General features: G+C 50.2%; 1 protein-coding gene across 25 annotated transcripts in view; it reads left to right on the forward strand.

The window, feature by feature from the left end:
* PLEC (plectin) overlaps positions 1-16,986 on the forward strand; it is a 297,784-nt gene that overhangs the window by 224,121 nt on the left and 56,677 nt on the right. For all 25 annotated transcript variants that reach the window (XM_069956882.1, XM_069956901.1, XM_069956883.1 and 22 more), the window contains 4 exons: positions 9,635-9,741; positions 9,813-9,932; positions 12,815-12,910; positions 12,991-13,118. In XM_069956882.1, the coding sequence (XP_069812983.1) occupies positions 9,635-9,741; positions 9,813-9,932; positions 12,815-12,910; positions 12,991-13,118 (451 nt within the window). The remainder of the gene's footprint in view (positions 1-9,634; positions 9,742-9,812; positions 9,933-12,814; positions 12,911-12,990; positions 13,119-16,986) is intronic.

A 16,986-nucleotide genomic window follows, 5' to 3' on the forward strand; every position in this document is an offset into this window, starting at 1 on the left:
TTTCATCTAAGTTAATCAGTGGAATTAGTGTATACCTGTAGTGCATAGTTGGAGGGGTTCTGTATACCCACAATGTATAGTTTTTAGGGGTCTCGCATATCTGTAGTGCATAGTTGGGGGGGGTCCTGTGTACCTGTAGTGTGTAGTTGGGGGGGGGGGGCTGTATACCTGTAGTGTATAGTTGAGGGAGGTCCTGTATACCTGCAGTGTACAGTTGGTGAAGGTCCTGTATACCTGAACTGTATAGTTCAGGGGGTCCTGTCTACCTGTAGTATATAGTTGGTGCTGTATACCTGTAATGTATAGTTGGTGGAGGTCTTGTATACCTGTAGTTTATAGTTTGAGGGTCCTGGATACCTATAGTGTATAATTGGTGGAGGTCTTCTATACCTGTAGTATATAGTTCGGGGGTCCTGTATACCTGTAGTGCATAGTTTGAGGGTCCTGTATAACTGTAGTATATAGTTGGTGGAGTTCCTGTATACCTGTAGTATATAGCTTTGGGGTCCTGTATACCTGTAGTGTATAGTTTGGGGTCCTGTATACCTGTAGTATATAGTTGGTGGAGTTCCTGTATACCTGTAGTATATAGCTTTGGGGTCCTGTATACCTGTAGTAAAGAGTTGGTGAAGGTGCTGTATACCTGTAGTATAGAGTTGGTGTAGGTCCTGTATACCTGTAGTGTATATTTTGGGGTCCTGTATACCTGTAGTATATAGTTGGTGGAGGTCCCGTGCACTTGTAGTGTATGGTTTTGGGGTCCTGTAGTGTCCTGTATACCTGCAGGGTCGTATTTACCATTAGGCACCCATGGTCTGGTGCATAGGGTAGCACCTTGCAGAGAGGCAGTACCCTCCCGTTCAGACTTGCCAGAAAATCTTTGATCAGGTCTTGTATGGCAGTGTTATTCAGTCACAGTGTGTCGGTATTGGTCATGTCTGGTATGGCAGTGCTATCCAGTCACAGTATGGCGGTATTGGTCAGGTCTGGTATGGCAGTGTTATCCAGTCACAGTATGGCGGTATTGGTCAGGTGTGGTATAGCAGTTTTTTCCAGTCATAGTATGGTGGTATTGGTCAGGTGTGTTATGACAGTGTTATCCCATCACAGTATGGTGGTATTGGTCAGGTCTGGTGTGGCAGTGTTATCCAGTCACAGTGTGGCGGTATTGGTCAGGTCTGGTGTGGCGGTGTTCTCCAGTCACAGTATGGCGGTATTGGTCAGGTCTGGTGTGGCAGTGTTACCCAGTCACAGTTTGCTATACCTGTAGTGCCCTGTATATACATGTACTGTATAGATGGAGTAGGGGGTCCTGTATACATGTACTGTATAGATGGAGTAGGGGTCCCTGTATACATGTACTGTATAGATGGAGTAGGGGTCCCTGTATACATTTACTGTATAGTTGGAGTAGGGGGTCCTGTATATACATGTACTGTATAGATGGAGTAGGGGGTCCTGTATATACATGTACTGTATAGATGGAGTAGGGGGTCCTGTATATACATGTACTGTATAGATGGAGTAGGGGGTCCTGTATATACATGTACTGTATAGATGGAGTAGGGGGTCCTGTATATACATGTACTGTATAGATGGAGTAGGGGGTCCTGTATATACATGTATATACAGGACCCCCTACTCCATCTATACAGTACATGTATATACAGGACCCCCTACTCCATCTATACAGTACATGTATATACAGGACCCCCTACTCCATCTATACAGTACATGTATATACAGGACCCCCTACTCCATCTATACAGTACATGTATATACAGGACCCCCTACTCCATCTATACAGTACATGTATATACAGGACCCCCTACTCCATCTATACAGTACATGTACTGTATAGATGGAGTAGGGGGTCCTGTATATATGTACTGTATAGATGGAGTAGGGGGTCCTGTATATACATGTACTGTATAGATGGAGTAGGGGGTCCTGTATATACATGTACTGTATAGATGGAGTAGGGGGTCCTGTATATACATGTACTGTATAGATGGAGTAGGGGGTCCTGTATATACATGTACTGTATAGATGGAGTAGGGGGTCCTGTATATACATGTACTGTATAGATGGAGCAGGGGGTCCTGTATATACATGTACTGTATAGATGGAGCAGGGGGCCCTGTATACATGTACTGTATAGATGGAGTAGGGGGCCCTGTATATACATGTACTGTATAGTTGGAGTAGGGGGTCCTGTATATACATGTACTGTATAGTTGGAGTAGGGGGTCCTGTATATACATGTACTGTATAGATGGAGTAGGGGGTCCTGTATATACATGTACTGTATAGATGGAGTAGGGGGTCCTGTATATACATGTACTGTATAGATGGAGTAGGGGGTCCTGTATATACATGTACTGTATAGATGGAGTAGGGGGTCCTGTATATACATGTACTGTATAGATGGAGTAGGGGGTCCTGTATATACATGTACTGTATAGATGGAGTAGGGGGCCCTGTATACATGTACTGTATAGATGGAGTAGGGGGTCTACCAGTTATTACTGTGGATGTTGTGAGGCAGCTTCCCTAGCAACCATTGCTCCCTGTGAAAATGAAAGCAGTAATCCTATTGGTTGCTAAGGCTCCAACTGCCGTGTCTGCTGCAGCTAATTATATCACCTGTGTTTGCAGTGAGGAGATTTTCCCATTCATCTCTATGGGGCGCTCTTTCCCCTCCCCCTCCCCTCCTGTACATCTGGCGGGGACGGGACCTTCGCTATAACCTTCCCGGGCACCCAATGTATCTGTGTGCCAAATTTGGGGTCAAACGGTTCAGGCGTTTTGAAGTCTATAGAGGACAGACAGACAGACAGACAGACTTTCATTTTTATTATATAGACTAGAAAATGTACCCGGCGCTGCCCGGGTATAAAGTGTCAGTGTGTTAATTAGATTTGTTCTAAGGTGCCCAGGAGGCCAAGCTAAAGGTATTGTTTCATCTGAGTTAATCAGTGGAATTAGTGTATACCTGTAGTGCATAGTTGGAGGGGTTCTGTATACCCACAATGTATAGTTTTTAGGGGTCTCGCATATCTGTAGTGCATAGTTGGGGGGGCTGTATACCTATTGTGTATAGTTGAGGGAGGTCCTGTATACCTGCAGTGTACAGTTGGTGAAGGTCCTGTATACCTGTACTGTATAGTTTGGGGGTCCTGTATACCTGTAGTATATAGTTGGTGCTGTATACCTGTAATGTATAGTTGGTGGAGGTCTTGTATACCTGTAGTTTATAGTTTGAGGGTCCTGGATACCTGTAGTGTATAATTGGTGGAGGTCTTGTATACCTGTAGTATATAGTTCGGGGGTTCTGTATACCTGTAGTAAATAGTTTGAGGGTCCTGTATAACTATAGTATAGAGTTGGTGGAGGTCCTGTATACCTGTAGTGTATAGTTTGGGGTCCTATATACCTGTAGTATATAGCTGGTGGAGTTCCTGTATACCTGTAGTATATTTGGGGTCCTGTATACTTGTAGTATAGAGTTGGTGAAGGTGCTGTATACCTGTATTATAGAGTTGGTGTAGGTCCTGTATACCTGTAGTGTATGGTTTTGAGGTCCTGTATACCTGTAGTGTATAGTTTGGGGTCCTATATACCTGTAGTATATAGTTGGTGGAGTTCCTGTATACCTGTAGTGTATAGTTTTGGGGTCCTGTATACCTGTAGTGTATAGTTTGGGGTCCTGTATACCTGTAGTATATAGTTGGTGGAGGTCCTGTATACCTGTAGTATATAGTTTTGGGGTCCTGTGTACCTGTAGTGTAAAGTTTGGGGTCCTGTATACCTGTAGTATATAGTTTTGTGGAGGTCCCGTGCACCTGTAGTGTATAGTTTTGGGGTCCTGTATACCTGTAGTGTCCTGTATACCTGCAGGGTTGTATTTACCCGTATGGCAGTGTTATTCAGTCACAGTGTGTCGGTATTGGTCATGTCTGGTATGGGGGTGTTATCCAGTCACAGTATGGCGGTATTGGTCAGGTCTGGTGTGGCGGTGTTATCCAGTCACGGTATGGTGGTATTGGTCAGGTCTGGTATAGCGGTGTTATCCAGTCACAGTATGGCAGTATTGGTCAGGTCTGATATGATGGTGTTATCCAGTCACAGTATGGTGGTATTGGTCAGGACTGGTGTGGCGGTGTTACCCAGTCACAGTTTGCCGGTATTGGTCAGGTCTGGTATGGCAGTGTTATCCAGTCACAGTATGGCGGTATTGATCAGGTCTGGTATGACAGTGTTATCCAGCACAGTATGGCGGTATTGGTCAGGTCTGGTATGGCAGTGTTATCCAGTCACAGTATGGCGGTATTGGTCAGGTCTGGTATGACAGTGTTATCCAGTCACAGTATGGCGATATTGGTAAGGTCTGGTATGACAGTGTTATCCAGTCACAGTATGGCGGTATTGGTCAGGTCTGGTATGGTAGTGTTATCCAGTCACAGTATGGCGGTATTGGTCAGGTCTGGCGTGGCAGTGTTATCCAGTCACAGTATGGCGGTATTGGTCAGGTCTGGTGTGGCGGTGTTACCCAGTCACAGTATGGCGGTATTGGTCAGGTCTGGTATGGAGGTGTTATCTAGTCACAGTATGGCGGTATTGGTCAGGTCTGGCAGTGTTATCCAGTCACAGTATGGCGGTATTGGTCAGGTCTGGTATGACAGTGTTATCCAGCACAGTATGGCGGTATTGGTCAGGTCTGGTGTAGCAGTGTTACCCAGTCACAGTTTGGTATACCTGTTGTGCCCTGTATATACATGTACTGTATAGATGGAGTAGGGGGTCCTGTATATACATGTCCTGTATAGATGGAGTAGGGGGCCCTGTATATACATGTACTGTATAGATGGAGTAGGGTGTTCTGTATATACATGTACTGTATAGATGGAGTAGAAGGTCCTGTATATACATGTACTGTATAGATGGAGTAGGGGGTCCTGTATATACATGTACTGTATGGATGGAGTAGGAGGTCCTGTATATACATGTACTGTATAGATGGAGTAGGGGGCCCTGTATATATATGTACTGTATAGATGGAGTAGGGGGTCCTGTATACATGTACTGTATAGATGGAGTAGGGGGTCCTGTATATACATGTACTGTATAGATGGAGTAGGGGGTCCTGTATATACATGTACTGTATAGATGGAGTAGGGGGTCCTGTATATACATGTACTGTATAGATGGAGTAGGGGGTCCTGTATATACATGTCCTGTATAGATGGAGTAGGGGGTCCTGTATATACATGTACTGTATAGATGGAGTAGGGGGTCCTGTATATACATGTACTGTATAGATGGAGTAGGGGGTCCTGTATATACATGTACTGTATAGATGGAGTAGGGGGTCCTGTATATACATGTCCTGTATAGATGGAGTAGGGGGTCCTGTATATACATGTACTGTATAGATGGAGTAGGGGGTCCTGTATATACATGTACTGTATAGATGGAGTAGGGGGTCCTGTATATACATGTACTGTATAGATGGAGTAGGGGGTCCTGTATATACATGTACTGTATAGATGGAGTAGGAGGTCCTGTATATACATGTACTGTATAGATGGAGTAGGAGGTCCTGTATATACATGTACTGTATAGATGGAGTAGGGGGTCCTGTATATACATGTACTGTATAGATGGAGTAGGGGGTCCTGTATATACATGTACTGTATAGATGGAGTAGGGGGCCCTGTATACATGTACTGTATAGATGGAGTAGGGGGTCCTGTATATACATGTACTGTATAGATGGAGTAGGGGGTCCTGTATATACATGTACTGTATAGATGGAGTAGGGGGTCCTGTATATACATGTACTGTATGGATGGAGTAGGGGGTCCTGTATATACATGTACTGTATAGATGGAGTAGGGGGTCCTGTATACATGTACAGTATAGATGGAGTAGTGGGTCCTGTATATACATGTACTGTATAGATGGAGTAGGGGGTCCTGTATATACATGTACTGTATAGATGGAGTAGGGGGTCCTGTATACATGTACTGTATAGATGGAGAAGGGGGTCCTGTATATACATGTACTGTATAGATGGAGTAGGGGGTCCTGTATATACCTGTACTGTATAGATGGAGTAGGGGGTCCTGTATACATGTACTGTATAGATGGAGTAGGGGGTCCTGTATACATGTACTGTATAGATGGAGTAGGGGGTCCTGTATACATGTACTGTATAGATGGAGTAGGGGGTCCTGTATATACATGTACTGTATAGATGGAGTAGGGGGTCCTGTATATACATGTACTGTATAGATGGAGTAGGGGGTCCTGTATATACATGTACTGTATAGATGGAGTAGGGGGTCCTGTATATACATGTACTGTATAGATGGAGTAGGGGGCCCTGTATATACATGTACTGTATAGATGGAGTAGGGGGTCCTGTATATACCTGTACTGTATAGATGGAGTAGGGGGTCCTGTATACATGTACTGTATAGATGGAGTAGGGGGTCCTGTATACATGTACTGTATAGATGGAGTAGGGTGTCTACCAGTTATTACTGTGGATGTTGTGAGGCAGCTTCCCTAGCAACCATTGCTTCCTGTGAAAATGAAAGCAGTAATCCTATTGGTTGCTAAGGCTCCAACTGCCGTGTCTGCTGCAGCTAATTATATCACCTGTGTGCAGTGAGGAGATTTTCCCATTCCTCTCTATGGGGCGCCTCTCTTTCCCCTCCCCCTCCCCTCCTGTACATCTGGCGGGGACGGGACCTTCGCAATAACCTTCCCGGGCACCAAATGTATCTGTGGGCCAAATTTTGGGTCAAACGGTTCAGGCGTTTGGAAGTCTATAGAGGACAGACAGACAGAAGGACAGACAGAAGGACAGACAGACAGACAGACAGAAGGACAGACAGACAGACAGACAGAAGGACAGACAGACAGAAGGACAGACAGACAGAAGGACAGACAGACAGAAGGACAGACAGACAGAAGGACAGACAGACAGAAGGACAGACGGACAGAAGGACAGACGGACAGAAGGACAGACGGACAGAAGGACAGACGGACAGAAGGACAGACAGACAGAAGGACAGACAGACAGAAGGACAGACAGACAGACAGAAGGACAGACAGACAGACAGAAGGACAGACAGACAGACAGAAGGACAGACAGACAGACAGAAGGACAGACAGACAGACAGAAGGACAGACAGACAGACAGAAGGACAGACAGACAGACAGAAGGACAGACAGACAGACAGAAGGACAGACAGACAGACAGAAGGACAGACAGACAGAAGGACAGACAGACTTTGATTTTTATGATATAGATATACACACAGCGGTGATGTCACTCCTGCAGTATATAGTGTATATACACACACGGCGGTGATGTCACTCCTGCAGTATATAGTGTATGTATACACACGGCGGTGATGTCACTCCTGCAGTATATAGTGTATATACACACACGGCGGTGATGTCACTCCTGCAGTATATAGTGTATGTATACACACGGCGGTGATGTCACTACTGCAGTATATAGTGTATGTATACACACGGCGGTGATGTCACTCCTGCAGTATATAGTGTATATACACACACGGCGGTGATGTCACTCCTGCAGTATATAGTGTATATATACACACGGCGGTGATGTCACTCCTGCAGTATATAGTGTATATACACACACGGCGGTGATGTCACTCCTGCAGTATATAGTGTATATACACACACGGCGGTGATGTCACTCCTGCAGTATATAGTGTATATACACACACGGCGGTGATGTCACTCCTGCAGTATATAGTGTATATACACACACGGCGGTGATGTCACTCCTGCAGTATATAGTGTATATACACACGGCGGTGATGTCACTCCTGCAGTATATAGTGTATATACACACACGGCGGTGATGTCACTCCTGCAGTATATACACACACGGCGGTGATGTCACTCCTGCAGTATATACACACACGGCGGTGATGTCACTCCTGCAGTATATAGTGTATATACACACACACCGGTGATGTCACTACTGCAGTATATAGTGTATATACACACACGGCGGTGATGTCACTCCTGCAGTATATAGTGTATATACACACACGGCGGTGATGTCACTCCTGCAGTATATAGTGTATATACACACAGCCGTGTTGTCACTCCTGCAGTATATAGTGTATATACACACACACCGGTGATGTCACTACTGCAGTATATAGTGTATATACACACACGGCCGTGATGTCACTCCTGCAGTATATAGTGTATATATACACACGGCGGTGATGTCACTCCTGCAGTATATATACACACGGCGGTGATGTCACTCCTGCAGTATATAGTGTATATACACACGGCGGTGATGTCACTCCTGCAGTATATAGTGTATATATACACACGGCGGTGATGTCACTCCTGCAGTATATAGTGTATATACACACAGCCGTGATGTCACTCCTGCAGTATATAGTGTATGTATACACACAGCGGTGATGTCACTCCTGCAGTATATAGTGTATGTATACACACAGCGGTGATGTCACTCCTGCAGTATATACACACACGGCGGTGATGTCACTCCTGCAGTATATAGTGTATATACACACACACGGCGATGATGTCACTCCTGCAGTATATAGTGTATGTATACACACAGCGGTGATGTCACTCCTGCAGTATATAGTGTATATACACACACGGCGGTGATGTCACTCCTGCAGTATATACACACACGGCGGTGATGTCACTCCTGCAGTATATAGTGTATATACACACACGGCGGTGATGTCACTCCTGCAGTATATAGTGTATATACACACACGGCGGTGATGTCACTCCTGCAGTATATAGTGTATGTATACACACAGCGGTGATGTCACTCCTGCAGTATATAGTGTATATACACACGGCGGTGATGTCACTCCTGGAGTATATAGTGTATATACACACACACCGGTGATGTCACTACTGCAGTATATAGTGTATGTATACACACGGCGGTGATGTCACTCCTGCAGTATATAGTGTATATACACACACGGCGGTGATGTCACTCCTGCAGTATATAGTGTATATACACACAGCCGTGATGTCACTCCTGCAGTATATAGTGTATATATACACACGGCGGTGATGTCACTCCTGCAGTATATAGTGTATATACACACAGCCGTGATGTCACTCCTGCAGTATATAGTGTATATACACACACGGCGGTGATGTCACTCCTGCAGTATATAGTGTATATACACACAGCGGTGATGTCACTCCTGCAGTATATAGTGTATGTATACACACAGCGGTGATGTCACTCCTGCAGTATATAGTGTATGTATACACACGGCGGTGATGTCACTCCTGCAGTATATACACACACGGCGGTGATGTCACTCCTGCAGTATATAGTGTATATACACACACGGCGGTGATGTCACTCCTGCAGTATATACACACACGGCGGTGATGTCACTCCTGCAGTATATAGTGTATATACACACACGGCGGTGATGTCACTCCTGCAGTATATACACACACGGCGGTGATGTCACTCCTGCAGTATATACACACACGGCGGTGATGTCACTCCTGCAGTATATACACACACGGCAGTAATATATATGGTTTCTCCCCCCAGATGTGGATGTCCCGCAGCCGGATGAGAAATCCATCATCACCTATGTTTCCTCCCTGTATGATGCCATGCCAAGGGTGCCCGATGTGCAGGACGGGGTCAGAGCCAATGTGAGTATGCGGCAGCCGAGGACGGGGCCCCGGGCACCAGCAGAGGGTTACATGCTTTTTTTCTCATGCAGGAGCTGGAGTTACGTTGGCATGAATACTACGAGCGGGTCACCATGCTGCTGCAATGGATCAGACACTACACCGTCATCTTCGAGGAGAAGAGATTCCCTGCCAGCTATGAGGAGATTGAGGTATTCCCCCCTTCCCTGTATAGTGTGTAGCAGGTGATTGAGAGGGGGGTGTACATAGGACCTGTATGTATCGGGGGCTGTAGCTGGGTGTATGGGGGGGTGTACATAGGACCTGTATGTATCGGGGGCTGTAGCTGGGTGTGGCGGGGGTGTACATAGGACCTGTATGTATCGGGGGCTGTAGCTGGGTGCGGGGGGTGTACATAGGACCTGTATGTATCGGGGGCTGTAGTTGGGTGTATGGGGGGTGTACATAGGACCTGTATGTATCGGGGGCTGTAGTTGGGTGTATGGGGGGTGTACATAGGACCTGTATGTATCGGGGGCTGTAGCTGGGTGTGGCGGGGGTGTACATAGGACCTGTATGTATCGGGGGCTGTAGCTGGGTGTGGCGGGGGGTGTACATAGGACCTGTATGTATCGGGGGCTGTAGCTGGGTGCGGGGGGGTGTACATAGGACCTGTATGTATCGGGGGCTGTAGTTGGGTGTATGGGGGGGTGTACATAGGACCTGTATGTATCGGGGTATGTATCGGGGGCTGTAGCTGGGTGTGGCAGGGGGTGTACATAGGACCTGTATGTATCGGGGGCTGTAGCTGGGTGAGGGGGGGGGGTGTACATAGGACCTGTATGTATCGGGGGCTGTAGCTGGGTGTGGCGGGGGGTGTACATAGGACCTGTATGTATCGGGGGCTGTAGCTGGGTGCGGGGGGTGTACATAGGACCTGTATGTATTGGGGGCTGTAGCTGGGTGCAGGGGGTGTTCATAGGACCTGTATGTATTGGGGGCTGTAGCTGGGTGTGGCGGGGGTGTACATAGGACCTGTATGTATCGGGGGCTATAGCTGGGTGCGGGGGGGTGTACATAGGACCTGTATGTATCGGGGGCTGTAGCTGGGTGCGGGGGGGGGTGTACATAGGACCTGTATGTATTGGGGGCTGTAGTTGGGTGTATGGGGGGGTGTACATAGGACCTGTATGTATCGGGGGCTGTAGCTGGGTGCGGGGGGTGTACATAGGACCTGTATGTATCGGGGGCTGTAGCTGGGTGAGGGGGGTGTACATAGGACCTGTATGTATCGGGGGCTGTAGCTGGGTGCGGGGGGTGTACATAGGACCTGTATGTATCGGGGGCTGTAGCTGGGTGTGGCGGGGGTGTACATAGGACCTGTATGTATCGGGGGCTGTAGCTGGGTGCGGGGGGTGTACATAGGACCTGTATGTATCGGGGGCTGTAGCTGGCTGTGGCGGGGGTGTACATAGGACCTGTATGTATCGGGGGCTGTAGCTGGGTGTGGCGGGGGTGTACATAGGACCTGTATGTATCGGGGGCTGTAGCTGGGTGAGGGGGGGTGTACATAGGACCTGTATGTATCGGGGGCTGTAGCTGGGTGCGGGGGGTGTACATAGGACCTGTATGTATCGGGGGCTGTAGCTGGGTGTGGCGGGGGTGTACATAGGACCTGTATGTATCGGGGGCTGTAGCTGGGTGTATGGGGGGGTGTACATAGGACCTGTATGTATCGGGGGCTGTAGCTGGGTGCGGGGGGTGTACATAGGACCTGTATGTATCGGGGGCTGTGGCTGGGTGTGGCGGGGGTGTACATAGGACCTGTATGTATCGGGGGCTGTAGCTGGGTGTGGCGGGTCACACACGTTGTATGGCCGCTCTCGTGTTGGCAGTGATGGGTGGCAGGCGTGTCAGGATGTGTGACTGATGAGATTTGGTTGTGGTCAGCCTCATGTCTCTGCATCCTGTGATCAGACAGATGAAGATGTCACGAGATTGTGTCTACACCGTGTCCCTCGGCCGTGCAGCTCCAGGGGACACAGCGTTCCTAAAGCCTCTATTATACGGAGCGAGTGAGGGCGCCCCTGTCAGATTCCTCGTTCCCCGCTCACTGTCATCGCTATTACACACGCCAGCAGCGAGCAGCTAAGAGCTGGGGGGGGGGCTGCCCGGGTGATTGCTAGATCGTCTGGGCAGCCCATAAAAGATAGCGGCGGTCTGCTGCCACCACTGTCCTCAGCAGATCACTGCCATTGTCATTGTCAATCTTTCAACATGTTGAAAGTCAACGATCAGCCGATATCGTGCAATTGTATAATCAGTCTGTATATTCCTCCTGTATTATCACAGTCTCTATCTCCCCTCCTGTATTATCACAGTCTCTATCTCCCCTCCTGTATTATCACAGTCTCTATCTCCCCTCCTGTATTATCACAGTCTCTAGCTCCCCTCCTGTATTATCACAGTCTCTAGCTCCCCTCCTGTATTATCACAGTCTCTAGCTCCCCTCCTGTATTATCACAGTCTCTAGCTCCCCTCCTGTATTATCACAGTCTCTAGCTCCCCTCCTGTATTATCACAGTCTCTAGCTCCCCTCCTGTATTATCACAGTCTCTATCTCCCCTCCTGTATTATCACAGTCTCTAGCTCCCCTCCTGTATTATCACAGTCTCTAGCTCCCCTCCTGTATTATCACAGTCTCTAGCTCCCCTCCTGTATTATCACAGTCTCTATCTCCCCTCCTGTATTATCACAGTCTCTAGCTCCCCTCCTGTATTATCACAGTCTCTAGCTCCCCTCCTGTATTATCACAGTCTCTAGCTCCCCTCCTGTATTATCACAGTCTCTAGCTCCCCTCCTGTATTATCACAGTCTCTAGCTCCCCTCCTGTATTATCACAGTCTCTAGCTCCCCTCCTGTATTATCACAGTCTCTAGCTCCCCTCTTCTATAGTCCCAGCCTATGTCTTCCAAAGTCTTGTCAGTCTCTGTCCCCATACAGTGCACCATAGGGGGCGCTGTGTTATGGGGGTGACATTATTATTATTATTATTATTATTATTATTATTATTACCCTTTCCTGTTGGTCGCAGATTTTGTGGCGTCAGTTCCTGAAATTTAAAGAAACAGATCTTCCCAACAAAGAGGCTGACAAGAATCAGTCCAAGCTGCAGTACCAGTCTCTGGAGGTGAGTGCAGCGCCCCCCTCTGACCCCTCTGTCCACCTTCACTCACCGCCCTAATCTCCCGTCTCCTGTCCCCCAATTAGGGTGCCGTAAAATCTGGGCAGCTGAAGGTGCCCCCGGGGTACCACCCTCTGGATGTGGAGAAGGAGTGGGGGAAGCTGCACGTCTCCATCCTGGAGAGGGAGAAGCTGCTACGTATCGAGCTGGAGAGGTAAATTGCTCATGTGATTGCTGAATATTATAAGGTTATTACACTCCTAATCCAATATACACTGCTCAAGGAAATACAGGGACAACTGACTGACACTCACTGTCACCTGCAGTCAGCGAGACCCCCTCAATAACTGAGGGCTCTGCAGGTGGGGGCCACACACCTCTTCTCACTCCCTCGGCTTTCTAGCTGATGATTTGGTCACTTTTGAATGTTGGTGCTTTCACACTCATGAGACGGACTCTACGACCCACACAGGTGGCTCAGGTAGTGCAGCTCATCGTGTCTGTAGCTGGAGGCTACCAGGAGACATGGAGTAGGCTGTAGTGTCCAGAGGCTGGAGGCTACCAGGAGACAGGCCAGTACACCAGGAGACATGGAGGAGGCCGTAGTGTCCAGAGGCTGGAGGCTACCAGGAGACATGGAGGAGGCCGTAGTGTCCAGAGGCTGGAGGCTACCAGGAGACAGGCCAGTACACCAGGAGACATGGAGGAGGCCGTAGTGTCCAGAGGCTGGAGGCTACCAGGAGACAGGCCAGTACACCAGGAGACATGGAGGAGGCCGTAGTGTCCAGAGGCTGGAGGCTACCAGGAGACATGGAGGAGGCCGTAGTGTCCAGAGGCTGGAGGCTACCAGGAGACAGGCCAGTACACCAGGAGACATGGAGGAGGCCGTAGTGTCCAGAGGCTGGAGGCTACCAGGAGACAGGCCAGTACACCAGGAGACATGGCGGAGGCTGTAGTGTCCAGAGGCTGGAGGCTACCAGGAGACATGGAGGAGGCCGTAGTGTCCAGAGGCTGGAGGCTACCAGGAGACATGGAATAGGCCGTAGTGTCCAGAGGCTGGAGGCTACCAGGAGACAGGACAGTACACCAGGAGACGTGGAGGAGGCCGTAGTGTCCAGAGGCTGGAGGCTACCAGGAGACAGGCCAGTACACCAGGAGACATGGAGGAGGCTGTAGTGTCCAGAGGCTGGAGGCTACCAGGAGACATGGAGGAGGCCGTAGTGTCCAGAGGCTGGAGGCTACCAGGAGACATGGAGGAGGCCGTAGTGTCCAGAGGCTGGAGGCTACCAGGAGACAGGCCAGTACACCAGGAGACATGGAGGAGGCCATAGTGTCCAGAGGCTGGAGGCTACCAGGAGACAGGCCAGTACACCAGGAGACATGGAGGAGGCCGTAGTGTCCAGAGGCTGGAGGCTACCAGGAGACCTAGAGGAGGCCGTAGTGTCCAGAGGCTGGAGGCTACCAGGAGACATAGAGGAGGCCGTAGTGTCCAGAGGCTGGAGGCTACCAGGAGACAGGACAGTACACCAGGAGACATGGAGGAGGCCGTAGTGTCCAGAGGCTGGAGGCTACCAGGAGACATAGAGGAGGCCGTAGTGTCCAGAGGCTGGAGGCTACCAGGAGACATGGAGGAGGCCGTAGAAAGCAACAACCCAGCAGCAGGACCGCTACCTCCGCCTCTGTGTAAAGACCAGGAGGAGCACTGCCAGAGCCCTGCACAATGTCAGTCACATCTAGGAGGGGTGTGTGTGTGTATGTATATGTATACACACACACATATATATTATAATATCACATCTAGAAGGGGTCATCTGAGGGGTCCCTGTTTTGTTTTAACAATGTATATATACACGAGGGGTATGCCTACATGTCATGTGATAGTACTGCTGAATTTCAGAGGCAGTTACTGTGTTGCTGTATTGGGGGCAGTTACTGTGGGGTTGTATGGGGGGCAGTTACTGTGGGGTTGTATGGGGGGCAGTTACTGTGGGGTTGTATGGGGGGCAGTTACTGTGTGGCTGTATGGGGGGCAGTTACTGTGTGGCTGTATGGGGGGCAGTTACTGTGGGGTTGTATGGGGGGCAGTTACTGTGTTGCTGTATGGGGGGCAGTTACTGTGTGGCTGTATGGGGGGCAGTTACTGTGTTGCTGTATTGGGGGCAGTTACTGTGGGGTTGTATGGGGGGCAGTTACTATGTGGCTGTATGGGGGGCAGTTACTGTGTGGCTGTATGGGGGGCAGTTACTGTGTTGCTGTATGGGGGGCAGTTACTGTGGGGTTGTATGGGGGGCAGTTACTATGTGGCTGTATGGGGGGCAGTTACTGTGTTGCTGTATTGGGGGCAGTTACTGTGGGGTTGTATGGGGGGCAGTTACTGTGTGGCTGTATGGGGGGCAGTTACTGTGGGGTTGGATCGGGGAAGTTACTGTGTGGTAGCTGAGTTGTGGGCACTGTGCGGTGATCTTGGTGTCTCGCTGTGTAGTTACCGGGTGTTTGTGTTGGTTACGGGAGGATTTTGTCTATTTCTGACGTTTTGGGCAGATTTCCTCCATGAGTCACCGAGCTGTGTGTGCCGGTGACTGTCCGCACCCCGCTGTGTGTGCCGGTGACTGTCCGCACCCCGCTGTGTGTGCCGGTGACTGTCCGCACCCCGCTGTGTGTGCCGGTGACTGTCCGCACCCCGCTGTGTGTGCCGGTGACTGTCCGCACCCCGCTGTGTGTGCCGGTGACTGTCCGCACCCCGCTGTGTGTGCCGGTGACTGTCCGCACCCCGCTGTGTGTGCTGGTGACTGTCCGCGCCCCATGAGTCACGCTGCAGGCTATTGCACCCTGGTCCCAGTATAGGAGGTCCATGAGCCCGGTCGGGGTGTGAGTTACACTGCAGACTATTGCACCCTGGTCCCAGTATAGGAGGTCCCGGAGCCCGGTCGGGGTGTGAGTCACACTGCAGACTATTGCACCCTGGTCCCAGTATAGGAGGTCCCGGAGCCCGGTCGGGGTGTGAGTCACACTGCAGACTATTGCACCCTGGTCCCAGTATAGGAGGTCCCGGAGCCCGGTCGGGGTGTGAGTCACACTGCAGACTATTGCACCCTGGTCCCAGTATAGGAGGTCCCGGAGCCCGGTCGGGGTGTGAGTCACACTGCAGACTATTGCACCCTGGTCCCAGTATAGGAGGTCCCGGAGCCCGGTCGGGGTGTGAGTCACACTGCAGACTATTGCACCCTGGTCCCAGTATAGGAGGTCCCGGAGCCCAGTCGGGGTGTGAGTCACACTGCAGACTATTGCACCCTGGTCCCAGTATAGGAGGTCCCGGAGCCCAGTCGGGGTGTGAGTCACACTGCAGACTATTGCACCCTGGTCCCAGTATAGGAGGTCCCGGAGCCCGGTCGGGGTGTGAGTCACACTGCAGACTATTGCACCCTGGTCCCAGTATAGGAGGTCCCGGAGCCCGGTCGGGGTGTGAGTCACACTGCAGACTATTGCACCCTGGTCCCAGTATAGGAGGTCCCGGAGCCCGGTCGGGGTGTGAGTCACACTGCAGACTATTGCACCCTGGTCCCAGTATAGGAGGTCCCGGAGCCCGGTCGGGGTGTGAGTCACACTGCAGACTATTGCACCCTGGTCCCAGTATAGGAGGTCCCGGAGCCCAGTCGGGGTGTGAGTCACACTGCAGACTATTGCACCCTGGTCCCAGTATAGGAGGTCCCGGAGCCCAGTCGGGGTGTGAGTCACACTGTCAGTAATTAGATCCGTCGAGGTCCGGGCGGCTCAGGAGGAGGAGGAGGGGGTAGCGGCTCGGGCTGATCCTCTGCACATCTGCAGCTACACAGGAGATCGGTCTGTGTCTGAGGAAGCGTCAGAGCCATGGCTGCAGGGACCACACTATAGGTGAGAAGTTCTGCACAGGGGGAGGGGCCTGCAGAGCGTTGTGACTACACAGTGCCTGCTGCAGCTGGTGGAGTGCCCCCAACTGCTCTGCCTGCCAGCAGCGCTCTGTGTAATGTTCCTCCTGTTTGTTCAGGGTTTTCACTTTTGAAGTTAGGGGGGGGGGGGGGGGGGGGGGGGGGCGGGCTGCCCCA

This window comes from Dendropsophus ebraccatus, chromosome 2 (genome assembly GCF_027789765.1).
Source record: "Dendropsophus ebraccatus isolate aDenEbr1 chromosome 2, aDenEbr1.pat, whole genome shotgun sequence".
Taxonomy (NCBI): Eukaryota; Metazoa; Chordata; class Amphibia; order Anura; family Hylidae; genus Dendropsophus; species Dendropsophus ebraccatus.